At 46.1% G+C, this 23,484-nt stretch overlaps 1 protein-coding gene across 2 annotated transcripts in view; it reads right to left on the bottom strand.

The window, feature by feature from the left end:
• Positions 1 to 551: 551 nt before the first annotated feature.
• RRP15 (ribosomal RNA processing 15 homolog) overlaps positions 552 to 23,484 on the bottom strand; it is a 36,202-nt gene continuing 13,269 nt past the window's right edge. For both annotated transcript variants that reach the window (XM_077339616.1, XM_077339623.1), the window contains exon 5: positions 552 to 1,064. In XM_077339616.1, the coding sequence (XP_077195731.1) occupies positions 906 to 1,064 (159 nt within the window). In that variant the 3' untranslated portion in view covers positions 552 to 905. The remainder of the gene's footprint in view (positions 1,065 to 23,484) is intronic.

Below are 23,484 nucleotides of genomic sequence, written 5' to 3'. Positions count from 1 at the left end.
AACTGAACATGGCTTAGCCAGTGGCTACGAAGGCCATGGAATGGCAGAAGAAAAAAAGGAAGCCCTGAATGCTCTCTGCAAGGCCTGGATAGCAAAAGCATTTTCCTGCCTTCAACCTGCCTCAATTTCCATACAGGCCCTAAACCAGGGGTGGTCAAAACTGCGCCCCTCCAGATGTCCATGGACTACAATTTCCATGAGCCCCTGCCAGCATTTGCAGGCATTATCATTTTCTAAACCTGATTCCACAATTCTGTTTCCTCCTCTGAATATAAAACATTTAATACTGCAATTTCAGTGTGAAAACCTTTTATATTGAAGTGTCTTCTGAAATTTCCCCAATCATATGTCTCTCCTCTTTCATGTGTATACAAAAATGATATGACATGTCGATATCCCAGCTTTTCCTCTCTCTCTTAAAGTGACTTTCCATGGTTGTCTCTAACCCCTATCATCACGTAAAGAGAGCAAAACTGTCACATTAATGGTTACTGTAGCACAAACAAAGCCTCTCTAAACCCAAAGATCAAATATCCATAAGAGATGGCTAATTTCGTACAAGTTTCTGGTATTCCCAATATTTATTGTATAAACTGATCAAAACCTAACCAAGTTACAAAAATCAAAATGGAAAGATGAGCACAACATTAAGCAGTATTTAAACTTATAATGAACTGGACAAAATCCTCCCCTTTCTGATTGGAAAGGAGTCAGTCTCAACTGTACAAAATGTTTTGGAAATCAATAAACAATTAGGCCTAATGAGTGAGGAAATACCACAGGATTTCAGGATTGTTAGACAACGCTTTGTTAAAACAGTTTTTCTTCAACCCTTAACAAGTCCTTGCTTTTGTAGAATAAGGCTGCTGGGATGGACAATATATTTAACCATGCTTTCAAGTTCATCAGTCCGAGTCACTTCTGCTCTCCTGTTTGATTTCCCCATCTTGACCAATGTTGTCTTCCCCAGCACTTTCCTTGTCCCAGTCTTTCATTGAGGCTCCCATCATGAAATCGTCTCGCAATATACTCCATGCTGGTCCCTCTTCAGATTTACTGTCACCCTGAGAGTTGGGAAAAGGAGTATTTATGGAAAGATAAATAAATTAGGATATCAAACACCCTCCCCCCACACAAAACATTTTTTGCCTTGAATCATCCAAGCATGAATATACTGTGATATATTAGAACTGGAGTTATTGGTATCTGGTTGGGCATTCACTGGCCACAATGCATTATTCAGAATGATGAAAAGCAAAAAAAGATCCCTCCAAATGAGATGAACAGGCAATAATGTAGCAAATGAAATTAATGTCAATGAAAAGTGACACACATAGGGGTGAGACTGAACTGGGGGTGACCAACTAGGAAATAGCTTTGAAACTGCTGTGGACGACTGAATGAAAATGTTGACTCAAGGAACAGCAGTACCTAAAAAGTCAAAAGTCTTTGCTGAGGTTGTTAGGAAAGGGATTGAAACACAAAATGGACAGTATCATGCCTTTGTATAGATCCTGGCCAGCCATATTTAGAATACCACATATAGCTCTTGACACCATTCAAAATGGATATTATAGAGCTGAAAGAGGTGCGTACAAGGATAACTGGCCTATCAGGGGCTTAGAAGAGATAACTGGACAGAGATAATTGTTTCTCCTTTTCCCATAATGGCAGAACCCAGTGCACAAATAAAGTACTTCAGACAAAGAATGGCTACATGGTGATGGCCTGATGAAACATTCATGTAGATAGCCACAGAAAATCATGAAGAATGAAGTAGAATTCTCATATTCAGCAACAATGCACCTCTTATTCTAACTACTAGTTGCTAGGGGAAAAACAGCAAGTAGTTTTCAACTTTCTAGCATTATATATCCTAGGTTTAGCTACTGTGGAAAAGGGGCTGCTGTACCAGATGGACCAAAGATTTCATCCAGCAAATCTGTTCTTAGAGAGATGCTCCTACTATATATATTCTTCTAACAATTGACACCTGTTGAAATAGAAGACTGCACGGAAAACACCTGAGTGCTACAACATTTTGAAAGAAAGGAGGCTCCATGAGGGTGGACAATAAGGCTGGTTATATGGCTAATTCCCCTAAACTAGAAAATTTCAGCATTACAGTAGTAAAAGGTCTTGTGTGGGTCTATTCTAGTTAAATGTACGAGGGTTTATTATGGGCCCTACATTTTTTTTGTGATCATCGCTGGTATTTTACCCAGCGATGCTTTTGAACACCATCACAATTCATTTCCTAGGTTATCAATCAGTCTCCTTCATTGTCAATTGGATACCACCCAAAAACTATGGCCGGAGGAAGCCAGCTCACTTTAACTCTTTTAAGGACTGAAGAAGAAGAAAAGGATTGTGGGAGACTAATCAGCAGCAAGTAAAAAAAAAGTATAGTGTCAAAAGAAGTATAGTGTCCAGATCACATGAGGTGATTGTACCACTTTACTCTGCTCTGGTTAGACCTCACTTAGAATATTGTGTTTTGTTTTGGCTACCACAATTGAAGAATTATGTAGACAAACTGGAGTGTATCCAGAGGAGGGCAATGAAAATGGTGCGGGATTTAGAGACCAAGACGTATGAGGAAAGGTTGAGAGAGCTTGATCTGTTTAGCCTTGAGAGAAGACGACTAAGAGGTGACACGATAGTCGTCTTCATAGGGCATGAAGCAGATTTTTTTCTGTTCCTCTAGAGTAGCGATCCCCAACCTGTGGGCCGCGGACCACATGTGGTCCTTGGACTAATTGGAGGTGGGCTCCGAAGGACGCCTTCTCCCCCCCCTGCCCTTTACTTCATCCCCCCCCCCCCCCCCGTCCTTTACAACACACTTCATTGTTGTGGCGTGTCTGTATCTTATTTTGAAAGGATGTTTAAACATTACCATAGCGATCAGAGAGCGTTAGGGCAGTGGTTGAGAGTAGAGGAGTAAACTACCCCCCCACCGGGCCTCAGTAAAAGGCGTTGAGTGGTCCCCAGCATTGAGTGGTCCCCGGTGATAAAAAGGTTGGGGACCACTGCTCTAGAGGGTCAGACCAGTACCAATGGGATGAAATTAATTCAAAAGAATTTCCTGCATTCTACAGGGGATTGGACTAATGACCTTGTGGGTACCTTCCAAATCTATGTTTCTAATAAGAACCGTTTTCAGGGAGCCAACTACAAATAGAAATATGGGATAATACATCACCAGTCACACATTGGATATACCCTAAAGTGGATCCTTAGAACTGCTAAAGGCACCCCTAATCTCTGTCACAAGAAGTCAGCTGAAGATGCATGTGGGTGGAGGAATCCTCCAATTCAGATGCAGTCTATCTCTGAATACCAGAATGAGAAGGCAACAGCAGAGAAACCTCTGAACTGTTTTGGTACCCCCAGAGGATCTGTCTGGCCATTGCAAAAGATAGGATGCTAGACAAGATGGATCACTGGTTTATACAGCAAGACTTTTCTTATAGTCTTATGAAAGAACCAGCCTTAGGAGAATGGATATAGGAGGATCCAATCCTTTCTTTATTAAAATCTTTCTTGCAATTAAATCAGTCCCATTGCATCTTGCATTATTCTTACAATATTGACTTGTTCCAAATGTTTATGGCACAAGTAACACAGGATCAAATAAGACCTCAATAAAAGGAAGTTAATATTCAGCACATTCTGCTGCTTGTTAACCAAGTCATCTTCTTAGGCTAGTCATTATTAACCAATGGCAATGCAGTTCAAAGTTCCCTCCCCAAAAGACAGCAATGCATTTGGGACTATTATTCCAAATTTGTTTGCCTGGTGACAGGTATTCAGAGATAGCATTTAACAGAAAAGATGAGAGGTAAGCAGTTGTGCTTTAGCTAAATATGTACCGCCTGGATGCCAGTTCTCAAAGCCAAAAGAAAAATATTTTGTACAGTGCAACAGCACCACTGTGTGGCCATAATTCAAAAACAACAGAGTATCACTATGGCATCTAGTTCTTTAAAGCATTTTGTGAAATGTAAAGGGGGGGGGGGAGAAGACCACAACCTGAACACATTTTCACATTTGAATCTCCTAACAAGCAGCTTGATTTTAAGGCAGCATATCCCTGCATAAGCTATTAATTCTTTTTGCTCTATGGCTCTAGTATTTAAAAACGTTTCTGCTGTTACTTAACAAGGGCTTTCTCGTCAGTTTCCATAAAATAAAAGGATGGCCCAAAATTTAAACAAATTTCTAACCCCTTTCTACACAGGACATCTTTTTACTCCACATATTATACTTGCCATGTTTAATTTTAAACGTGTTTTTTTTTTCCTGAACTGATGGTTTCTTTTTAGATTTCCATATAATGGTTTAAGCCTTGGGGGGGGGGGGGTAAACATTGTAAATCTGACATCCAATGGAAATTCCTCATATGATCATATTAATCACAAAAACATTAAATCTAATCTTGCCCAAGCTCTCTTGTGTTCAAAGACTATTCAAATATTTATTTTTATCCAAGTCTTTCATGAATTAGTTCCTGCAGATAGTAATATACAAAAAGTTTAAAAGACATACCTTCAAACCTTTAACAACACAGCTATTTCACTACTACTTTCCAGATCCAAAGATTTGATGTGGTCTGATATTACTACTCTGTTCAGGTAATTATGGCAACTTCCTTTGATGTACTGGAGCCTCCTTCTGATGCAAGAGACCATGTTGGCAGTAAAGGAAGACACCGACATTAACTGAGCAGAAAAGGAGAATAACACCCACTAAAATGTATTAATTTCACTGAAATATCTATTTCCGTAGATAATGAGAGATATTCAGCTTCTAAACACAAACCCTTCTGGAGTTCTGACCCCACTGGTGAACCTCCTGATGGCTCCTGTGCGTTGGTCACTGTATGACACAGAGGGATGGATTGAATGGACCACTGGCCTGATCCAATATGGCTTCTCTTATGTTCTCTTATTATTTTATTTCTAATAATAATAATTATTTATTTTCAAATTTGTATACTGCTGCTCTCCTTTTGAACTCACAGTGGTTCTGTCGTGGTTCGGTCCTTGGTGGCTTGGGAACCGGACCGAACCCCGCCATCAGAGGCGCCCGCGATCACGGAGGTAGGGCATGGTGATCATAGGCAAGCCGGCAGCTGGGCGCCCCACCCGATCGTTGAGGTGGCAATGGCCGCTAAAGAACCTCAATGTCCCCCTCCACCTTTTGACAAGGGCCCGGAGATGGCCCTTTGTTCCAGGAAAATGGGCCATCAAGAACCCCGGAAAACCTCGCATATGTGCATGAGTCATGATTGTATCAGCATGTTCCCTCCGCAAGTACTGGGTGGGGCAATACAGCCTAAGGAGGTGGGTTTTGTATAAAAGGGAGCTTCCACCTGGAGTTCGGTGGAAGCTCTTACTCCATACCAGCGGACTCCACGTTGCTGAAATAAAGCTTGTTCCTGTTGTATCGTTCACCAGGCCTGGCGTGACGTTTTCTTCAAAGGGGCACCCTGTTTTTTCAGTTAGCAAGCGGGTCCCCGACATCGTAAGAGCTTCCCACCGAACTCCAGGGTCGGCATCGCATCCGAGCGCTTATCGGGACGGATCCAGAGATGGCGTTTTCAAGCAACGGGGCGGTCTCGACCCCCACGAACCCCGGGAACATGAGTTTAATGTCCCCGGGAGATTTCCTCCGAAAATCGGGGGGCCAGGAGCAGCTGTCCGGGACCCCGAGACCCTCGGCAGCGGCGGCCAAGGGAAGGCGCCGGGCCATGGGGTTCCCAAGCACGGCGGGGAGCGCGCCGAGGTCTGGGGGGTTGGCCCCAACCTGGGACACCCAGCTGAGGCAGGCGCTTCGCCCGGTAGGACCTGAGGAATCCCTAGAGGACCTGCGGCGGGCCATGGCGGACTTGGCCAGGCGCTTGCAGGCAGCTGAAGCCCGTGAGCAAGCTCGGGCCGGGCCCGGAGGGACCGGTAATACAACGGCGGAGGGGATCGCGTCGAGTGAGGACGTCTCCAGCGACGAGGACGAGCCCGGCACTGGTGAGCGGGCCCCGGACCCCGACCCGGAGCAGTTTTCAGTCCCGAGTAGGCGAGACGGCCAGCGGAGAGGCAAGATAGCAGAGGATCTCGGGGGAGCGGGGGAGCCGACGGGGCGGCGAGAGCCGGACCAACGCAGGAGCGACGTGCAAGGCAGGGAGCGGCACGGCGTCGTTGGGCAAGTTGGTAGCCGGTGGAGCGGGGCAGGACGAGACGGCGGACGCCGAGAATCCCGGATCCGGAGGGGGTCGGACTACTCTCCAAAACGTTCCCCCCCAGAGCTTAAGGCGCGTTTCGACGGGACGCCGGACGACCTCCCGCAGTTCCTCCTCCACGCGCTGACGCATGCCCGGAGGTATGGAGACCGGTATGAGGACTCCGAGGACTTGGTCTGGGGGGTGGCCTCGTGTCTCCAGGGCAAGGCGGGTCAGTGGTACCTAGGGTTGGCCGAGCGCGGCGACCCGGCAACTCGGGACCTGCAGGACTTCATGGTCGCGCTCCGCCGACGATTCCAGGACCCCCAGGCTGAGGACAAGGCAAAGAGTCGGATCAAGGGACTTCGACAGGGTACTAGGGGGGTTATGGACTATATAGACATTTTCCGGAGGGAAGCAGGCAAGGTGTTCTCCTGGAACGAGGAGACCCAAATCGAGTACTTCCGGGAGGGCCTTAACCCGAAGCTCAGGGAATGGGCCGTGATCAAGGGGACGGAAGAAGATCTGTCTACACTGGAGGGGTGGTGTTTTGTGGTCGCCAAGCTGGAAGCCAGCCTGGGTTGGGCCGCCGCACCCCCCCGGGAGGCCAAAGGCGGGTCAGCCGAGGCGCCGAGACCGGGCCCCGACAACTCTCGCCCCAAACGACCCCCGAACCCCGAGCGGGAAAGGAGACGCCGGGAAGGTCTGTGCCTGAAATGCGGGGGGTCAGGACATTTCGCAGCAGCGTGCCAACGGCAAGGGGGGGAGGACCGCGGGCTCTCCCAGGGGGGAGGTGCGACACGCCCCCAGCAGGCACGCCGGGCGGAGGACCTCCGCAACGAACCGGGAAGCGCCCAGGCGACGGGAAACGGCCAGGACCTGCTGTAGACGGCGCCGGGCAGCAGGTCCCGCGGTGCGAGGGAAAACCCCTACAGCATGAGGCGCGACCTCCGAACGTGGTAATTTTAGAGCTCCGGAACCCGGAGAACGGACTAAGTTGGGTGGGGGAGGCTCTTTTGGACTCTGGATGCGACCACAGCATGGTCCACCCCCAGATAGCCCGGGCTTTGGGGCTACCGAAGCGCATTCGGAAGGTTCCCCTGGTTTTCGTCCAGATGGACGGCAGCCCGATTCAGGGGGGACCTTTCGGGGAGGAGGTGGGTCCTATCGCCATCCACATAGGGGACCACCAAGAGCTGCGGTGGCTGATCCAGGTCCCCGTAGCGGGATATCGGGCGGTGTTGGGCCTGGATTGGCTGAAGGAACACAACCCCGTGGTGGACTGGCGGGCGGGGACCCTGAAGTTCGACTTGACGGTGGGTGCACGGCATCGGGTCCCCCACGAGAATTCCAGCCACAAGAGGACGGCGGCGCGTCCCAGGGGAGCGGCGGCGGCGCAGCAGGAGATACCAGAGCCCGAGGTCCCGCCAGAGTACCGAGACCTCGCAGCCGTTTTCAGCGAGCGGGAAGCGGACGAGCTACCCCCACACCGCCGCACGGACTGCGCTATCAACGTCCCAGAGGGGGCGGTACTACCCAAAGGGCGCATCTACAAGATGAGTGAGGGTGAGCTCAAGGACCTCCGGGAGTTTTTGGGTAAAAATCTGGCCCGAGGTTTCATCCGGCCCGCTTCCAGTCCCATGGGAGCTCCAGTCTTGTTCGTCCGGAAAAAGGATGGGTCCCGACGGCTGTGCCAGGACTACCGGGGCCTCAACGCCATCGCAGCGGGGAACGCTTACCCCCTCCCGCTGATCCCGGATTTGCTGGCCCGGCTGGGCAAAGGGACTCTGTTCACTAAGCTGGACCTAAGGGAGGCGTACTACCGGGTACGCATCCGGGAGGGGGATGAGTGGAAAACAGCGTTTAACTGTCAATTGGGACAATTCGAATTTAAAGTGATGCCGTTCGGTTTAAGCGGGGCACCTGGGGTTTTCATGAGTCTAATTAATGAGGTGTTGCAGGACCTTCTGTTTCAGGGGGTGGTTGTTTATTTGGATGACGTCCTGATCTACAGCCAAGATCCCCAAGAGCACGTGACCCTGGTGAGGGAGGTGTTAAAGCGCCTGCTGGCAAACCACCTATACGTGAAGCTGGCTAAGTGCGAATTCCACCGTCCCTCCCTGGACTATTTGGGCTACCGCATCTCAGCCCAGGGCATAGCTATGGACCCCGAGAAGGTGCAGGCGGTGCTGGCCTGGGAAAGGCCCCGCACCCGGAAACAGCTACAAAGCTTCCTGGGGTTTGCTAACTTTTTTAGAGGCTTCATCCCCAGATACTCCTCCGTAGTGGCTCCCCTCACGGACTTGCTAGGTACCAAGGGGAGAGGTCCTCGCGCCACGCGGCCCAGCGCAGCGCTCGGCTGGAATGAGAAATCGGAGGCAGCGTTCCTGGCCCTCAAGCAAGCTTTCGCGTCTGAGCCCACGCTACTGCACGTCGACCCAACCCAGCCGATGGTGGTACAAGTCGACGCCAGCGACGCAGCAGCCGGGGCGGTTCTCCTGCAGCGAGACAAGGCGGGACAGCTGAGGCCGGCGGCCTACCTCTCACGAAAATTCGCCGAAACGGAGCGGAACTGGTCTACCTGGGAGAAGGAGGCGTTTGCGATTAAGTTCGCCCTCACCGAATGGCGGCATTGGCTGGAGGAAACAGAGGAGCCGTTCGAGGTCTGGACGGATCACAAGAATCTGGAGGCGCTCCGGCAACCGCGATCCCTGAACGCCAAGCAGATGAGGTGGGCGGAGTTCTTTTCGCGGTACAATTTCAAGCTTGGTCACATCCCCGGCAAAGAGAATTTCCTCGCGGACGCCCTCTCCCGTCTGCCGCATTATGGGGAGGGGTACGCTCCCTGCACCAGGTCCGTGTTTGGTGAGGAGCAGCTGGGACGGGGGGTCGTCACTAGGCGTCGGGCCAGGGAGGAATGGGAGCCCGACCCGGCGACCGCCCCGCTCCGAGACCGCCTAGTGGCAGCCTACGGGACAGACGAGGAGCTGGCTGAGCTCCGGGACTCTTTGATTTTGGACTCCGGTCTCTGGCGGAGGGGGGAGGCTGTCTACGTCCCGGAAGGGCTACGACGGGAAGCCCTCAGCCTCTGCCACGATGCTAAGACCGCCGGGCACTTCGGTTTCGTAAAATCCTGGAAGTTGGCCCGGCGGCGGTTTTGGTGGCCCAGTCTGCGGCGGGACACAAAAGCTTACGTCAGTGGTTGTCCTGTCTGCCTGACCTGCAAGCCGGGGGTTGGCAAGCCGAAAGGTCTGCTGCACCCGCTCGAGGTCCCGACCCGGCCGTGGTCAGTGATCTCCATGGACTTTATAACAGACTTGCCTCCCAGCAAGGGGAAAACGGTGATCTGGGTGGTGGTAGATCTATTTTCCAAACAGGCCCATTTCATTCCTTGCGCCAGTGTCCCCAGTGCTTCACAGTTGGCTCGGATGTTCCTGGATCACGTGTTCCGACTGCACGGGCTGCCGGACAAGGTGATTTCCGATCGGGGCTCACAATTCGTGTCCCGGTTTTGGCAAGCTTTCCTGCGCCTGTTAGACATCGAGCAAGGGCTGAGCTCCGCTTACCACCCCCAGACGGACGGGCAGACCGAGCGGGTTAATCAAGTACTGGAGCAGTACTTGCGGTGTTTCGGTTCCTATCATCAAGACACCTGGGTGCCCCTGCTCCCCCTGGCCGAGTTCGCGTACAACAACGCAGACCACAGCAGCACGGAGATGTCGCCTTTTGCCGTCGTCTACGGGACAGACCTGAGACACTTCCCGGAGCTTGGAGAGGTCCCCGCCCGGGAATCGGCCGACCTTCGCGAGTGGGGGAAGCGTGCCGGGAGCTGCTGGAAGTCGCTGCAGGAGCAGCTCCACAAAGTCAAGGCAGCGCAGAAAGAGGACGCCGACCGGAAGAGACGACCAGCTGAAGAGATCCGACCGGGGGATCGAGTTTACCTTTCCACCCGGAACCTACGGTTGAATTTGCCCAGCAAGAAGCTAGGCCCTCGGTTTTTGGGGCCTTTCGAGGTCTTGGCCCCGATCAACGAAGTTTCGGTCAAGCTCAAGCTCCCCAAGAACCTCCGGCACATCCATCCCGTCTTTCACGTGAGCCTTCTAAAAAAAACTCCGGACGGTGACGTTTGGCACCCCGTGTTTTCCCCGCCAGCGCCCGAGGTCCTGCCGGGGGGGGAGCACCACGAGGTGGCGGATATCCTGGACTCTAGACTCCACAGGGGGAAGTTGCAGTACCTCGTGGAATGGAAGGACTTCGCTTTGGGGGACCGGGAATGGGTCTGGGCAGCGGACGTCCTTGCGCCCCGACTCACTGAACGTTTCCACAAGCGGTATCCTGGCCGTCCCGGGGGGTTGGAGAATGGACCTTTGGGGGGGCAGAATGTCGTGGTTCGGTCCTTGGTGGCTTGGGAACCGGACCGAACCCCGCCATCAGAGGCGCCCGCGATCACGGAGGTAGGGCATGGTGATCATAGGCAAGCCGGCAGCTGGGCGCCCCACCCGATCGTTGAGGTGGCAATGGCCGCTAAAGAACCTCAATGTCCCCCTCCACCTTTTGACAAGGGCCCGGAGATGGCCCTTTGTTCCAGGAAAATGGGCCATCAAGAACCCCGGAAAACCTCGCATATGTGCATGAGTCATGATTGTATCAGCATGTTCCCTCCGCAAGTACTGGGTGGGGCAATACAGCCTAAGGAGGTGGGTTTTGTATAAAAGGGAGCTTCCACCTGGAGTTCGGTGGAAGCTCTTACTCCATACCAGCGGACTCCACGTTGCTGAAATAAAGCTTGTTCCTGTTGTATCGTTCACCAGGCCTGGCGTGACGTTTTCTTCAAAGGGGCACCCTGTTTTTTCAGTTAGCAAGCGGGTCCCCGACAGGTTCACAATGAAACAAAAACTAGTACAACCCCCTAAAAATCCCTTAAAAACATTAAACAACACTGAGCATTAAAAAATGGCGATGCAAGAGTTCGAACTCCCACCCTCTGTCCAACTAGGGGTCAAGAGTTCTCTTTCATTGACAGTGAGGGTCCTGATATAACCAGTGGTAAGGGATCCACCGATGGTAACTCCAGGACCCACCATGGCCTCAACCATATGCCTGGCGGAACAGCTCCATCTTACAGGCCCTGTGGAAAGCTGACAAATCCAATAGGGCCTGTAACTCTTCGAGGAGCTCATTCCACCAGGTTGAGGCCAGGTGAATGTCCCTGGAGTCCAGGACAGCCAACAAATTCATACCTGCAGAGCAAAGTGCCCTACAGGGGCATAAGGAGATAAGTGGTCCCGCAGATAAGTAGGGCCCAAGCCACGGATAGCCTTAAAGGTTAAGGCTATATTAATAACCTATCAGTTTAATTCAACTTAATTTTGAAGTTTTAGTGGCTAGTTAACAAATCAAGTTTTTCCTGGGTTCACAAAAATATCACTACAAGCACAAAACATTTTGCCCCACATATGAAAGAAGATGAAGAGAAAACAACTCTGAACCTTATTAAAAAGGCATTCCAGAGCCCTTGGCCAATTGCAGTAAAGGCCCTACTCTTCACAACCAACTGATGTTCTTACCTCTTAATGGCCCATTATGCACAGGCCATAATGCCCATGCTGGCGGCAGCAGCACTTTGGTTAAAATCACCGATAACACTCGCTGCCGACACCAGTGTGGGCACCTCCCGGCTCAGGGTTACAGAAGACCTGCGTTAAGCGAACGCGGGATCTTTCGTAGCTTCCTGGGTAAGCCAGGGCTGCGGCAGGCCAGCGCTGTGTGTAATCGCCAGGGCCAGGCCTGTTGGTCCGCCCACCCCAAACATACGGTGTCCCTGCGTGCCCCTGCAGGCTCCCCGGAGCCCCAGAGCTGGCAGGGGTGACCCCCTGCCCCCACCTGAGCTTGCTCCACTTCCCACCCGGGCCGTCCAAATCTCCCCCCCCCCCGCCGCACCAGCTTACCTTCTGGTCCCAGCATTCAGTGCGCGCGCTACTCTGGGGCAGCCCAGCATGCCCCACCCCTGTGCATACATGGGGAATGGCGGGGCATCCTGCCCTACCGCAACAGCCCAGCGGCAGCACACAGTAGCTGCCACTGTGCATAAGAGGCCAATGTAATGCCTGATCTGCTGAACTTCAGACTGCCAACTGCTGTTGAGAAAACATCTGGTCTCTTTAATACAGGTTTAATGTATGGAAACTGACTGCTGAAGCTTTTTTTGTGGCATGGAGATCACCTGGTAATCCTCTATGAAAGGGAGGGACAGGACATTTTCCTCAAAGTCAGTTGGCAATCTGATTGACAACTTATCAGCAACCTTTAAATTGCTTATGACAGGAGAAAATGTATTTGGCATGAATGCATCTTGACTCCTTAAATGTTGGGCTGGCACCAAGATCCAAAGGAAATCTGTCAGGTCCTGAATTACCTAGGAAGCAAAAGATTGGATCTGAATAAATATTCCTCTCAACAGAATTGAGGAGCCCTCAGGAACAGTCTAGAACGCAATGCAGGATGCTGAGGCTCAATTTGAACATCTGAAGAAGCGCTTTCTGTGCATCCAAACCCATGATGTTTTAACACATTGAAAAAAATCATGGGACTACATTGCATCGAGAGAAATCCTGTCTGATATATTAATCCTATGAAAAACTAGGCAAACTGCCACCATTATTAATTGGTCCAATAAAAAAGATAACTTGGCAAGAGTTTCACTGAATTGTTCCTCAGAACAAGTTTATGAGTTCGGTTCAAAGACGCATTCAGTGGCAGCTCAACAAAATGTGGCACCTAAAATCATCACCAGCAGCTGCCCATCCTTTCCTCCTCATCACGCAGGAGCCAGAGCAGATTACTACTCCTTTCTTCCTCATTCCCCACGCATCATTTGAGCATAGCATAGCAAGCCACACATGTCCAACAGGGTTTCTGAAATTCTCAAAAAACTTCTTTGTCTCCATACACAGCCAAGATAGACCACCCTACCAAGCACTCCCAAATGGGTTGCACTGAAGCATTAAATTTAAATAACATGACTATGATCAGAAATGCTTAAAGTTTCTGCTATCTGATGAGAACTGATATATGAAGAACAAGTTACAGTAATGCTACTTTCTTCCAGGGACCAATTTCTTCCAGCACCCATTATAATCTTTGATGGTCTTGTCCGTTCACATGTGTATTTTGCTATGTATACAAGCAATTTGAGGACCCTGCATTCTCTCTGCAAAAATATCTACATATCATTAGTGACATCTATCTCCCAAGGTGTCTGTTGTGGGGAGAGGAAAGGGAAGGTGACAGTAACAAATTTAATAACAACAACAACAACAACAATAATAATTCTCTATGAAAGGGAGGGACAGGACATTTTCCTCAAAGTCAGTTGGCAATCTGGTTGACAACTTATCAGCAACCTTTAAATTGCTTATGACAGAGGGGAAAATGTATTATTATTATTATTATTATTATTATTATTATTATTATTATTATTATTATTAAAGTTGTTTCACGGAAATCAAAATGTGACTTGTAAGAAAACATGTTTTGAACCAAGGTGTTAATAGCTTTTTTGCTCATTGCTTTGAGGACTCATTCAGCAAGGCAAACTAATTTTTTGTTTATTGGGAACATATTTGGCATACTAACATGTTCAATTTGAAAACAAAAACAAAGCCAAGATCACCCTTTGTGGACAATAAAAATGAAGACCAGTTAGGACATGACTTTTACTGGGCAGTAAACGCAAAACATCCGACAGTGTCCAAACTTGCATTAGAAAAAAAAAAACTGCTTGTAACTAGTCACTGAGGAATTTGGAAATCTGTATCCTGCCCTTCACAGGACTGCAGCCAGACTCAAGAAACCAGTAATTCACCTAAGAAGTGAAAACACTTTCCAACTGTTGTCTCAATCACTGAGCTTAGCTCAGGAGTCTTCTATCCGTTTTTCTGGCTCCTTGATTGCATGAACACATATGAAATGTGTGGACAATGGTCTACCTGGGTTTTGAAGAGCAGTGGGCGGATACAATCTAGGGGCTGGGGACCAAGCCCTATGAAGAAAGGTTGAGGAACCTGGGAATGTTCAGCCTGGAGAAGAGGAGGTTGAGAAGGGACATTATTGCTGTCTTTAAGTATTTGAAAGGTTGTCATTTAGAGGAGGGAGGAAAAGGTTCCTGTTGGCAGTAGAGGATAGTACCTGTAATAGCGGGTTTTAACTACATGAAAAACAATATCAGCTAAGTATCGGGGGCGGGGGGGGGGGTCACAGAGTAGTTCAGCAGTGGAATCTACTGCCTAAGGAGGTGATGAGCTCCCCCTCCCTGACAGCCTTCAAGCAGTGGCTGGACAGATACTTATCCTGGATGCTTTAGGCTGATCCTGCCTGTATGGCCCTTTCCAACTCTCTGATTCTACAGCTTTTCTCAATTTAATAGATAGCTTCAGCTACTGAAACTTTAATTGCAGATTTAAAATTTATCGCCTAATAATTCATTAGGACGGAGAGTGGAAGGCTTCCTCCTCTGAATATCAAGTGTACATAATCAGTTTTTTTTTCTTTCTTTCTAGGCTATTTACATAGCCAGCAGGTAGTTTGTGCTTCTAGTACAAACCATTGTCTCTCTACAGTTGCCAACACTGAGTTAGGAATGTCCTGGAGATTTGGGGACACTACCTAGGGAAAAGCTTCTGTTTCTCCTAGGGCCTATGGCAGTCTTAATCAAACTTTCGATCGTGGAAGACCGCCTGGAATGATTTTCAGGCTTCAAGAAACCCTGGAATTGTTGCCAGCTAACCACACCTCCCTAACATATCCCCAAAAGTGAGCCATATTGGTAGGGCGGTATAAAATTTAATAAATAATAATAATTCCCACTGGATGTGACCAGGCCACTCCTGCTGCCACTGCACAGCAAGTAATGTTGTCAGGCTTCCCCTTTCCTTCTGCATTATCAAAATTGACATATCTAGCCCCAGCCCATCCCAACCTACATTTGACTGCTATGCAATAATGTAATAACAGCAGAACAGCATTACTAGAGTTGCCAATCTTCAGATGGTGGTTGGAGATCTCCTTCTCTTACAAGTGATCTCCCAGTGATAAAGATAAGTTCAACTGGAGAAAAGAACTGCTTTGGAAGGGGGGCTCTGGCATTATATCCCACTGAAGTCCGTCTCTTCCCCAATTCCTCCTCAGGCTCCACCCTCCAAATCTTCAGGAGTTTCCCCAACCCAAAGCAAGTTAGTGTGAGCCTCTATTCTGCATCCCTGCCCAACCATGTCGTAGCGGGCAGCCACCCAAACGTCTGGGAAAGTCTGCAGACCCCTAGGGAGCTCTCACGGAATCCCAGGGTTCCCCGGAACCCCTGTTGGGAATTTCTGATCTATAGTATATCACAAAGTCTGCCCTCCAAAGCTGTCATTTTCTGGAGGGGAACTATTTTCTGCAGTCTGGAGATCAGCTGCAATTCCAAGAGAATTTCAGCCCCTGCCTTGAAGTTGGCAACCCTAGTCTTACCTTCTCTCAGTATGAAAAAGCAACTGTAACAGGCAGGGCTCAGTTGAAATCAATATCAATCTCTATTTTTAATCTGTAACTTCTATAATACTGATGGAATTTGTTCATTTCAACATCATTTTGGCTTTGATATATTACTGAAATAGGAACTATTCTATATTTTTAATAAGATGTTCCACAGGGTTTTCAGGATAGAACTGTTTTGCCAGGCCTATGTTTGACTATTGTTAACATCTGCTGGCCTCCCTGCCGAAACTCACACCATTTACATCTATTGAAACTCCCCATTCCCCTTTCCTAAAAATAAATGTTCCAGATGGAACTGGTACCATCTATTTTAAATTACTGTAATGTTATTTTAAATTTTATAATACTTATACTTTATTGTACTTTATATGCTATGTATTTTAATTTTGTGAGTCAACCTGAGTCATCGGGAAGAGCAGCATACAACTACTACAAAAGCTGTAAATACATACATAAATTCCAGTGTCCCAAAGATAAAATACTAAAGATGAGGATCCTTCAATTTATTAACTGAAGTTAAAGAGCCATCTTGGGATAGTGGTTAAGGTGGCTGGGTGACCTTAGACTAGTCATGGTTGTCTTGCAGAGCACTTCTGCTAGAGCTCTCTCAGCCCCACCTGCCGCACAGGGTATATGTTGTGGGGAAAGAAAGGAGAAGGTGTTTGTAAGCTGCTTTGGGACTCTTTTGGGTAGTGAAAAATAGGGATATATAAAACCAACTATTCTTTTAAAAGGTCCCAAGAAAGCATTTGGAAACATGCATGTTTATTGGTCAAAAACCAAGCAATTTCCCCCCTTAAACTACTTTAAATATTGCAGAGTAAAAATTTAGAACTGGTCAGAATTATCTTCAGTAAGGACAATGCCTAAAATCACATTGTTTGGCATCTCTAGCAGCAGCTAAACACACAATTATCTTGGGACTCCAAACACAAATGCTTAAAAATCATGCACACAATTGATCATCTTAAGCCATCAGCAGCTTTTAATCAGAGGGCTCTGCTGCAGATGATGGAAAGCATCAGAAGCTATTGTTTATTGCACCTGGAATCTATTTGGTCCTGGATAACTTCATCTGAAACACACAGCAAGTGTTCTTTTCTGCTACTCAGTGGATAATTAAGACAGGACAAACACAGGTTTTCATTTCAAACATAGCAAGAGGACCACCCAGGGAACAGGCCTTCTCCACCAATCTGTTCCTCTCCCCATTATTTTCAGTTTCCTTTTGGTGGTGTTGCAGTGGTTGATATGTGAATGAGCCAATGCTTCTGGCTAACATTCAGCACAGCTTAAAGGCCCTGCTAAATTAATAAAGCTTAGCAGTGGATTACAGAATAGGAGTACTACACACACAATTAAACACTATGTGCCTTGGTTCAGTATTTCCATACAAAGAGTTGTACGAAATTCTAACCGTTGTTAAGAGCATTACTATTATTCTACACATGGAGGGGGGGAGTCTACAACCCATGGAAACTCAAATACATCCACAAACATGTGTTTTCTCTGCTTATTCATGCATGGGTGCATTTCCTTGACTGGATCTGTATATTGGTTTTTGACCAGATTCTGCTCACAATGTTCATAGAACATAACATCCTATTCACAAAACAAGCCTCCTTTCAATGAAAAAAAAAACAAAAGCATAAAATATGTAGAGCTAGGAAGAGAATGGTGGTAGGGAAGAGAAGCACTAAAATTCAGGATCTTTGATGAACTCAAGAACAGCTCCTCCCATCCTGAAGCCTATATAGTTAGACAGGAAGCATGAAGAGTCAGTCATGATCTTATATCAGCCTTTCATGAAATGCTGGTTGAAAAAGCCTGTATACACACACACACACACACACACACCCCAAGTAATTTTTCTCCTATTCTGAATTGAGATTTCCCAGCAGTTGCTGCTAACACCAGCATATCCAATCAATCAATGGTGTTCAGCACTTTAGCCTCTAAGACTCGCAACACTCTTATTTCTAGATCTGAGTCTCCCCACAAAGTACCTCCAGTTACTACATGGAACAAAGCAGATGACCGTATTATAATTATGTCTGATTATGACCCAAAGTATTTGGCTCCTGATAAATGCTGGACCAGACAAAACCTTCCTTCTAACTTAGTAAGGCGATTCTTATGTTCTTCCACATAATCTATGTTGCCCTATGTTAAACCTGCGGGTTAATATTAGTGTCATGCCTGGGAGGACATGCCATCGGATTGGCTGGAACATCCGAGTTGGATTTCTGGACCATTAGAGTTATACCGCCATCTTGATACTGCACATATTATTTTTTGGCACTGATGTTGTAATTTTAGGAATTTTAATGTTTTAAGTAGTTTTATGAGGATTGTGTGACTGTTTTATATTGTAAACCGCCGCAAGGCAACATTGTCATGAGTGGCAGGGTATAAATTAAAGTATAAATAAATAAATAATTCTCAAAAGTGCTGGAGAACAAAGAATACTCTTTGCACATGTTCAAAGGTATTCTCAGTTATATTTCTAGTTCACATATTCCAGTAATCACTGGCATGGGAAATATAGTCCTGGGTTTACCTAATAGGCAGTCAACATTGCAAGTTGCCCAGTGCTTGCCCTTACCCAGAAATAATACGAAATGGCAAGTTTTTTTCATCATTAGGTTGATCTTCAGAAGTTCTTGGGAATGCTTCTAAACTGTATTGAAGGTTATGAATGACCCCCTCTACCGCATTCATACTCTTCCCCAGGTCCAAGTTTTCATGAACACCTAGAGCTTATACATGTCATACTGCACTTCTGAGTTCCTCCATAATGTGGTACAAATTATCTCTAAGAAACCTAGAACCAAGGCATAGTTTTACCCAGTGACACTACATTTTGAAGGCTGAAAACCTCAAAAGTGTAGCATGATTGCTGGGGTATTCCCCTTCCTCAGCTTAGGAGAGAGACCGAGGCTTACCAAACTCGCCAAAAATGGAGAGAGACATTTGGTGTAATTCATGGGTACCTTTGACTGGAATCAAGCCCTGGTGACCTTCACTTGAAAGTGAAAAGAAGCATACATATTTTCATCTATGATTCCCACATATTGTTCCTTTGTTCTCAAACAACACACATTTTCTACCAGACTTGGTTAGTTATCCTAAACAGCCACAGTTGAGAGTAATTCTCTCTGAAGTTAATGGCAATTTCTTCTTGGTAAATATTAAGTTGTACAGGCAAATGTATACTTTTCAGTTTACAGAACTGGGGAAAATTGAAGTTAGAACTTGACCTGAGAGAAATACACATCCGGGCAGTCGCTTCAAGAAGATAAAGTTAATGAGAAACAACAAGATACCAAAGAAACCACTGGATCACAATAGCAGTCTCCTCTTTTGATCTAAGCAAGGACTCATCAGTTTGCTGCAAGGCAACTGCGATTCAGACACAGCTGACTAGGCAAGTGTCAAACTGCATCTCAGGGTTAATTTGAAGAGACTCACATGACAGCCTTAGGATAGGAGCACAGTGATCTTCTCTAGCCCTAGGACTTCATGAAATCCATAGAACTAAGTCTCATGTGACCCACTAGTAGGTGGTTGAGCTGCCACTGGAATTCAGTGTTCTAATTATATATATCACAACACTGTTCCAATAAGCATTTTTTTCTGGTCTGCATCACTAAGCTTGAGAGTCTCTGTAAAAATCCTTTCTTTAAAAAAAAAAGTTTAGAACATACTCCTTATTAAGGGAATGTTTGTAGATTCAGTAAAGAGACTGGCAGTACTAAGGTCTGAATTCTCTGTTCACAAGCCAGGTAGGGTTAATGAAGTCTTAATGCTTTGTTGAACATCTTAATCCCGACCTGGAAAGATCAGCCTGCCTATCGGAAAGAATCCATTTTTATGCTAGCTTAGCCCTTGGCCTCCCTGGAGAAGAGCCTGCCAAATCCTGGCTGTTTTGTACCAATTCCTAAAAGAGCCAGTTTGAGATACAGACCATATAAAAAACTTGAAGGACGTGGTGTGTTGCCAGCAAATTCCAAAGTGTGGGATCTCTCCAGGTTGGGATTAAAATGCTTGACAAAGCATTTGTAAAAATAAAAGAAAGAACTATGTTCCCCACTAAAACCAGAGAAGTTTCTAGTCTGGCCTTAATAGGGGAGTGCAGGGTTCGCAGCTGTTGTGCTACCACATGAGAAAATGACACTGGTACAATGGGACATGAAAGAACAGAAATGCAATAGTACGAGCCAGAGGATGGCAGAAAGCATGAGTAAGACAGTACTGTTCACCTAAAACTGGGCAGATAAGGGGGAAAAAGTAGGATCTTGCCCAGATTAAGTCATCTAAGAGAAAAAGGGATCATCTTTTCATCATTTATTTATTACACTTATAACCCGCTCTTCTCCTGAGGAACTCTAAATGGCTTATGCACAGTTCCCAAAGGGATTCCCAGCTTAAAAGGCCAGACCTGCTTTACTTCAACTGTGGAACAAAATCATGTGCTTTCAGACTACTCTCCGGTATTTTCCCACATACATTCTAAATTTACGAAACACAGACGGCAAGGAAACTAAACACATCTGCTCATATTTTGTCACGCAGCCTACAGGAACAGCAATCACCAAACTGTTAATTAAAGGCAGCGCTGAATGGCAGAAAGGAGGAAGGGTTTGGAAGACAAACATTTTGCCTTCCCCCCCCCCCGCAGCCCATTAAAAACCAAACACCAACTCATGCCGGTGTTCAGACTGTAGTTGAAATGAGCACACCAGCAGCAGCAGCCCATACAATTGTCACCATTTCCTACACTCAAGTTAATCCAATGGTGGTGATAGTAGCCGTAAGGAAAAAAGAGTGATGTCCTAAAACACAATTTCAGTGCTGCAGATGTCAGGTATTATGGGGAGTGTTGTTGCTAGCACCCTACCTCCTCTGTATTAACTAGGGACTGAGAAGTCCTGGACACTACACCTTTTAGGTAGATAGAGCAATGGTCAATTCTGTGGCAGAGTTCTATGGCTATAACAGAGGCTCTAGCAAATGAGCCTTGTTACTAATGGGTAAATCTACTAGAGGGGAGAAGTTAAATATGGTGGCCCATTATATTCCCAACATCCCTGTAAATGCATTGGGGCCAAACTTTGGAACAGGGTTGCAAAAGTTGAAGCAAGATAAGCATCAGCCTCAATTCTACAGGAAAATCATCCTGTAGTAATAGAACCAAAATGAGTGATGATCATAACCAGAATGGCAGTGATAGAATCCTAGTTTTTGAACTGATTTGATGTTCCAAAGTTCCCTCAAAACTAGCTAAATGACAGGATGAATTCAGAATGATTTATTTTAATGTATATTTTATTGTGATACTCATAAGTATTTTGCTTATTGTCATTACATATGTTGTTATCCATCCCAAGCCTTTGGGGAAGGATAGGTTATAAATAAAATATTATTATTATCATTATAAAAGTGAGAAGTCATTTTGGGACCAGAAAGACAGCTAACTGAATGTTCAGGGATTCTTCAATGCATTTATTTATTTAAAATGTATTAGTGATGCTAACTAAAAGCATCTGGATCATTTTACAGGACAAAAAAGGTTTTGCCATTTTTGAACTCACGTGAAGAGCATTCCAGGAAAGAGGCCAGAGAAAGATAGAGAGAGAAACCTTCAAGATCATGATCACATGAACAATTAAAGCTGCGTGGAGGTTCCAAATAAAATATCTGTGGTTATTTCACTTCTGAAGTTTAATAAAGCAGTCCTAATCGGATTAGATATTTTGGATGTCTGTTCATGATGCGTCTACAGGATCAAAAGATATCACAGGCTGATCCAAAGTACCACTCCCTGTACCCAATTTAAACATTACTTTGTTTCAGTCTTTGTTAGCACAGATATCCAGATGGAGGGGAATAAGTCAGTCACCGGAGCTTGCACTGAACAAACCATGGAATTTACATTGATTTTAATGTCAATTAAGTGACACACAAAAACAATTAACAGCCATTTTTTCATTACTACAGTGCGGCATCAACTGATCTATTAATTTTTTCCCATTAAGTGTCTACAACTTAGTCCTAATTTCCAAATTGGCAAACATTAGCTTGGATCTATAGATGTGCAAGCAGAAACATAAACAAACTTATTGCAGTACTGCTTGTGCTAGATCTTGTGCAACACCTAGTGCTTTCCTCCATACTTATTATGAAGCCCATATTATGGTTTGCATAAGATCTTGTGCAAGCGGAAGAACAGGTGGGGATATAATACATTTGACTTCATGAAAGTGGTTGCCACAAGCTTTTTCTTGTATTACTACTAACATAAGACTTTTAGCGCCAGCAATGAATCCACTTAATTGGGTGGAATCAACCCGTTTCTTCACTTAACTGAAAAAGGAGGATGAGGCAGGGAGTGCCAAAAAGTATATATTGAAGATCATGGCACATGCATGGACAAAAGCCATGTGGGTCAACTGACTGGATCCAAAGCATATTGCAACATGTCCCATAACAGCAAATGTGCACTTATAAACTACAGCAACAGTACAGAAATGCATGAGAAATTTGAGAATGAGTAAGTATCCTCCACATTTACAGAATCATAGTTTAGACTGTGCTGATTTCCAAGGTAGGTCTGGTATTTCTGGCATGTCAGGCTGGCTTTACTTGTTAGGATTAAATGTGTATCCATGTGTTGCTTTTAAAGTGCAGAACATAAATCTAAATTCTTGAGCAGTGAATTGGAAGAGAAAGGGTGCAATAATTATAAGGTATGGGTTGATTTTGCAAGAGGACACCTAATGGAATGTGATCTCTGAATTTTTGCGCATGATTCTTCCATCAGGTGTAATCTTTCTGTACGTTGGGTGGGGGTAGAGATGGGGCTATGGCTCAGTGGCAGAGCATTTGTTAGGCATGCAAAAGATCTCAAGTTCAATCCCTGGCACCTTTGGTTTTAAAAAAGGATCTGGTAGTAGGTGATTTGAAAGACCTCTACCTGAGACTCTGGAGAGCTGCTGCCAGTCCAAGTAGACAATATGGACCTTGATGATCTGACAAAGCAACTTCAAGTGTGTTCAGAAGACAGCAACAGTTCCAACTGCCTCAACTGCCACAATCCAGCATTATAGTCTTCAGTATTAATACATATAATAATAAACAGGGGGTCCCCAACCTTTCTGAATTTGCTAGCACTTCTATAATTTGGATACAGGGTTGTGGACATAATAAAATGGCTGCTATTCTGACTGCAAAATGTCTTAAGCGCTAGAGTTCTCGGAAATTTCCCTGCAATGGTACTTGGGCTCCGCAAAATACTCCATGGCATGAAGACCCCTTTGTGTTCCTGAGCATTTTGACAGCTGCAATGGATTTCTCAAAACATCAAAGCACACAAAAACTAAGCCACCTCTGATCCAAAGAAATACAGGGAACAGGAATGGATTACATTTGAACATGAATGGATTACAGTTATTGTTTATTTATTTATTTATGTATTTATGTATTTATTTAGATTTTATATCATCCTTCCATATGGCTCTGGGTGGTTTAACTAAAACATCATGAGGTAATTACATGGAACATCACAACAAAAATAACAAATATAACAATCATAACATAACATGAGAAAAACCTCAGTAAATAGAAACTGCAGAAGGAAAGAGGGGTAAAGAAAAACCTAAATATTACAGGAGGAGATTTAATACCAGCCTTTGGCCTTCTAATGAAAAACTAGATGTTATTCCAGAAAAGTTGAC

Source organism: Paroedura picta, chromosome 1, assembly GCF_049243985.1.
Source record: "Paroedura picta isolate Pp20150507F chromosome 1, Ppicta_v3.0, whole genome shotgun sequence".
Lineage (NCBI taxonomy): Eukaryota > Metazoa > Chordata > Lepidosauria > Squamata > Gekkonidae > Paroedura > Paroedura picta.
This window is presented reverse-complemented; position numbering and strand designations above follow the sequence as displayed.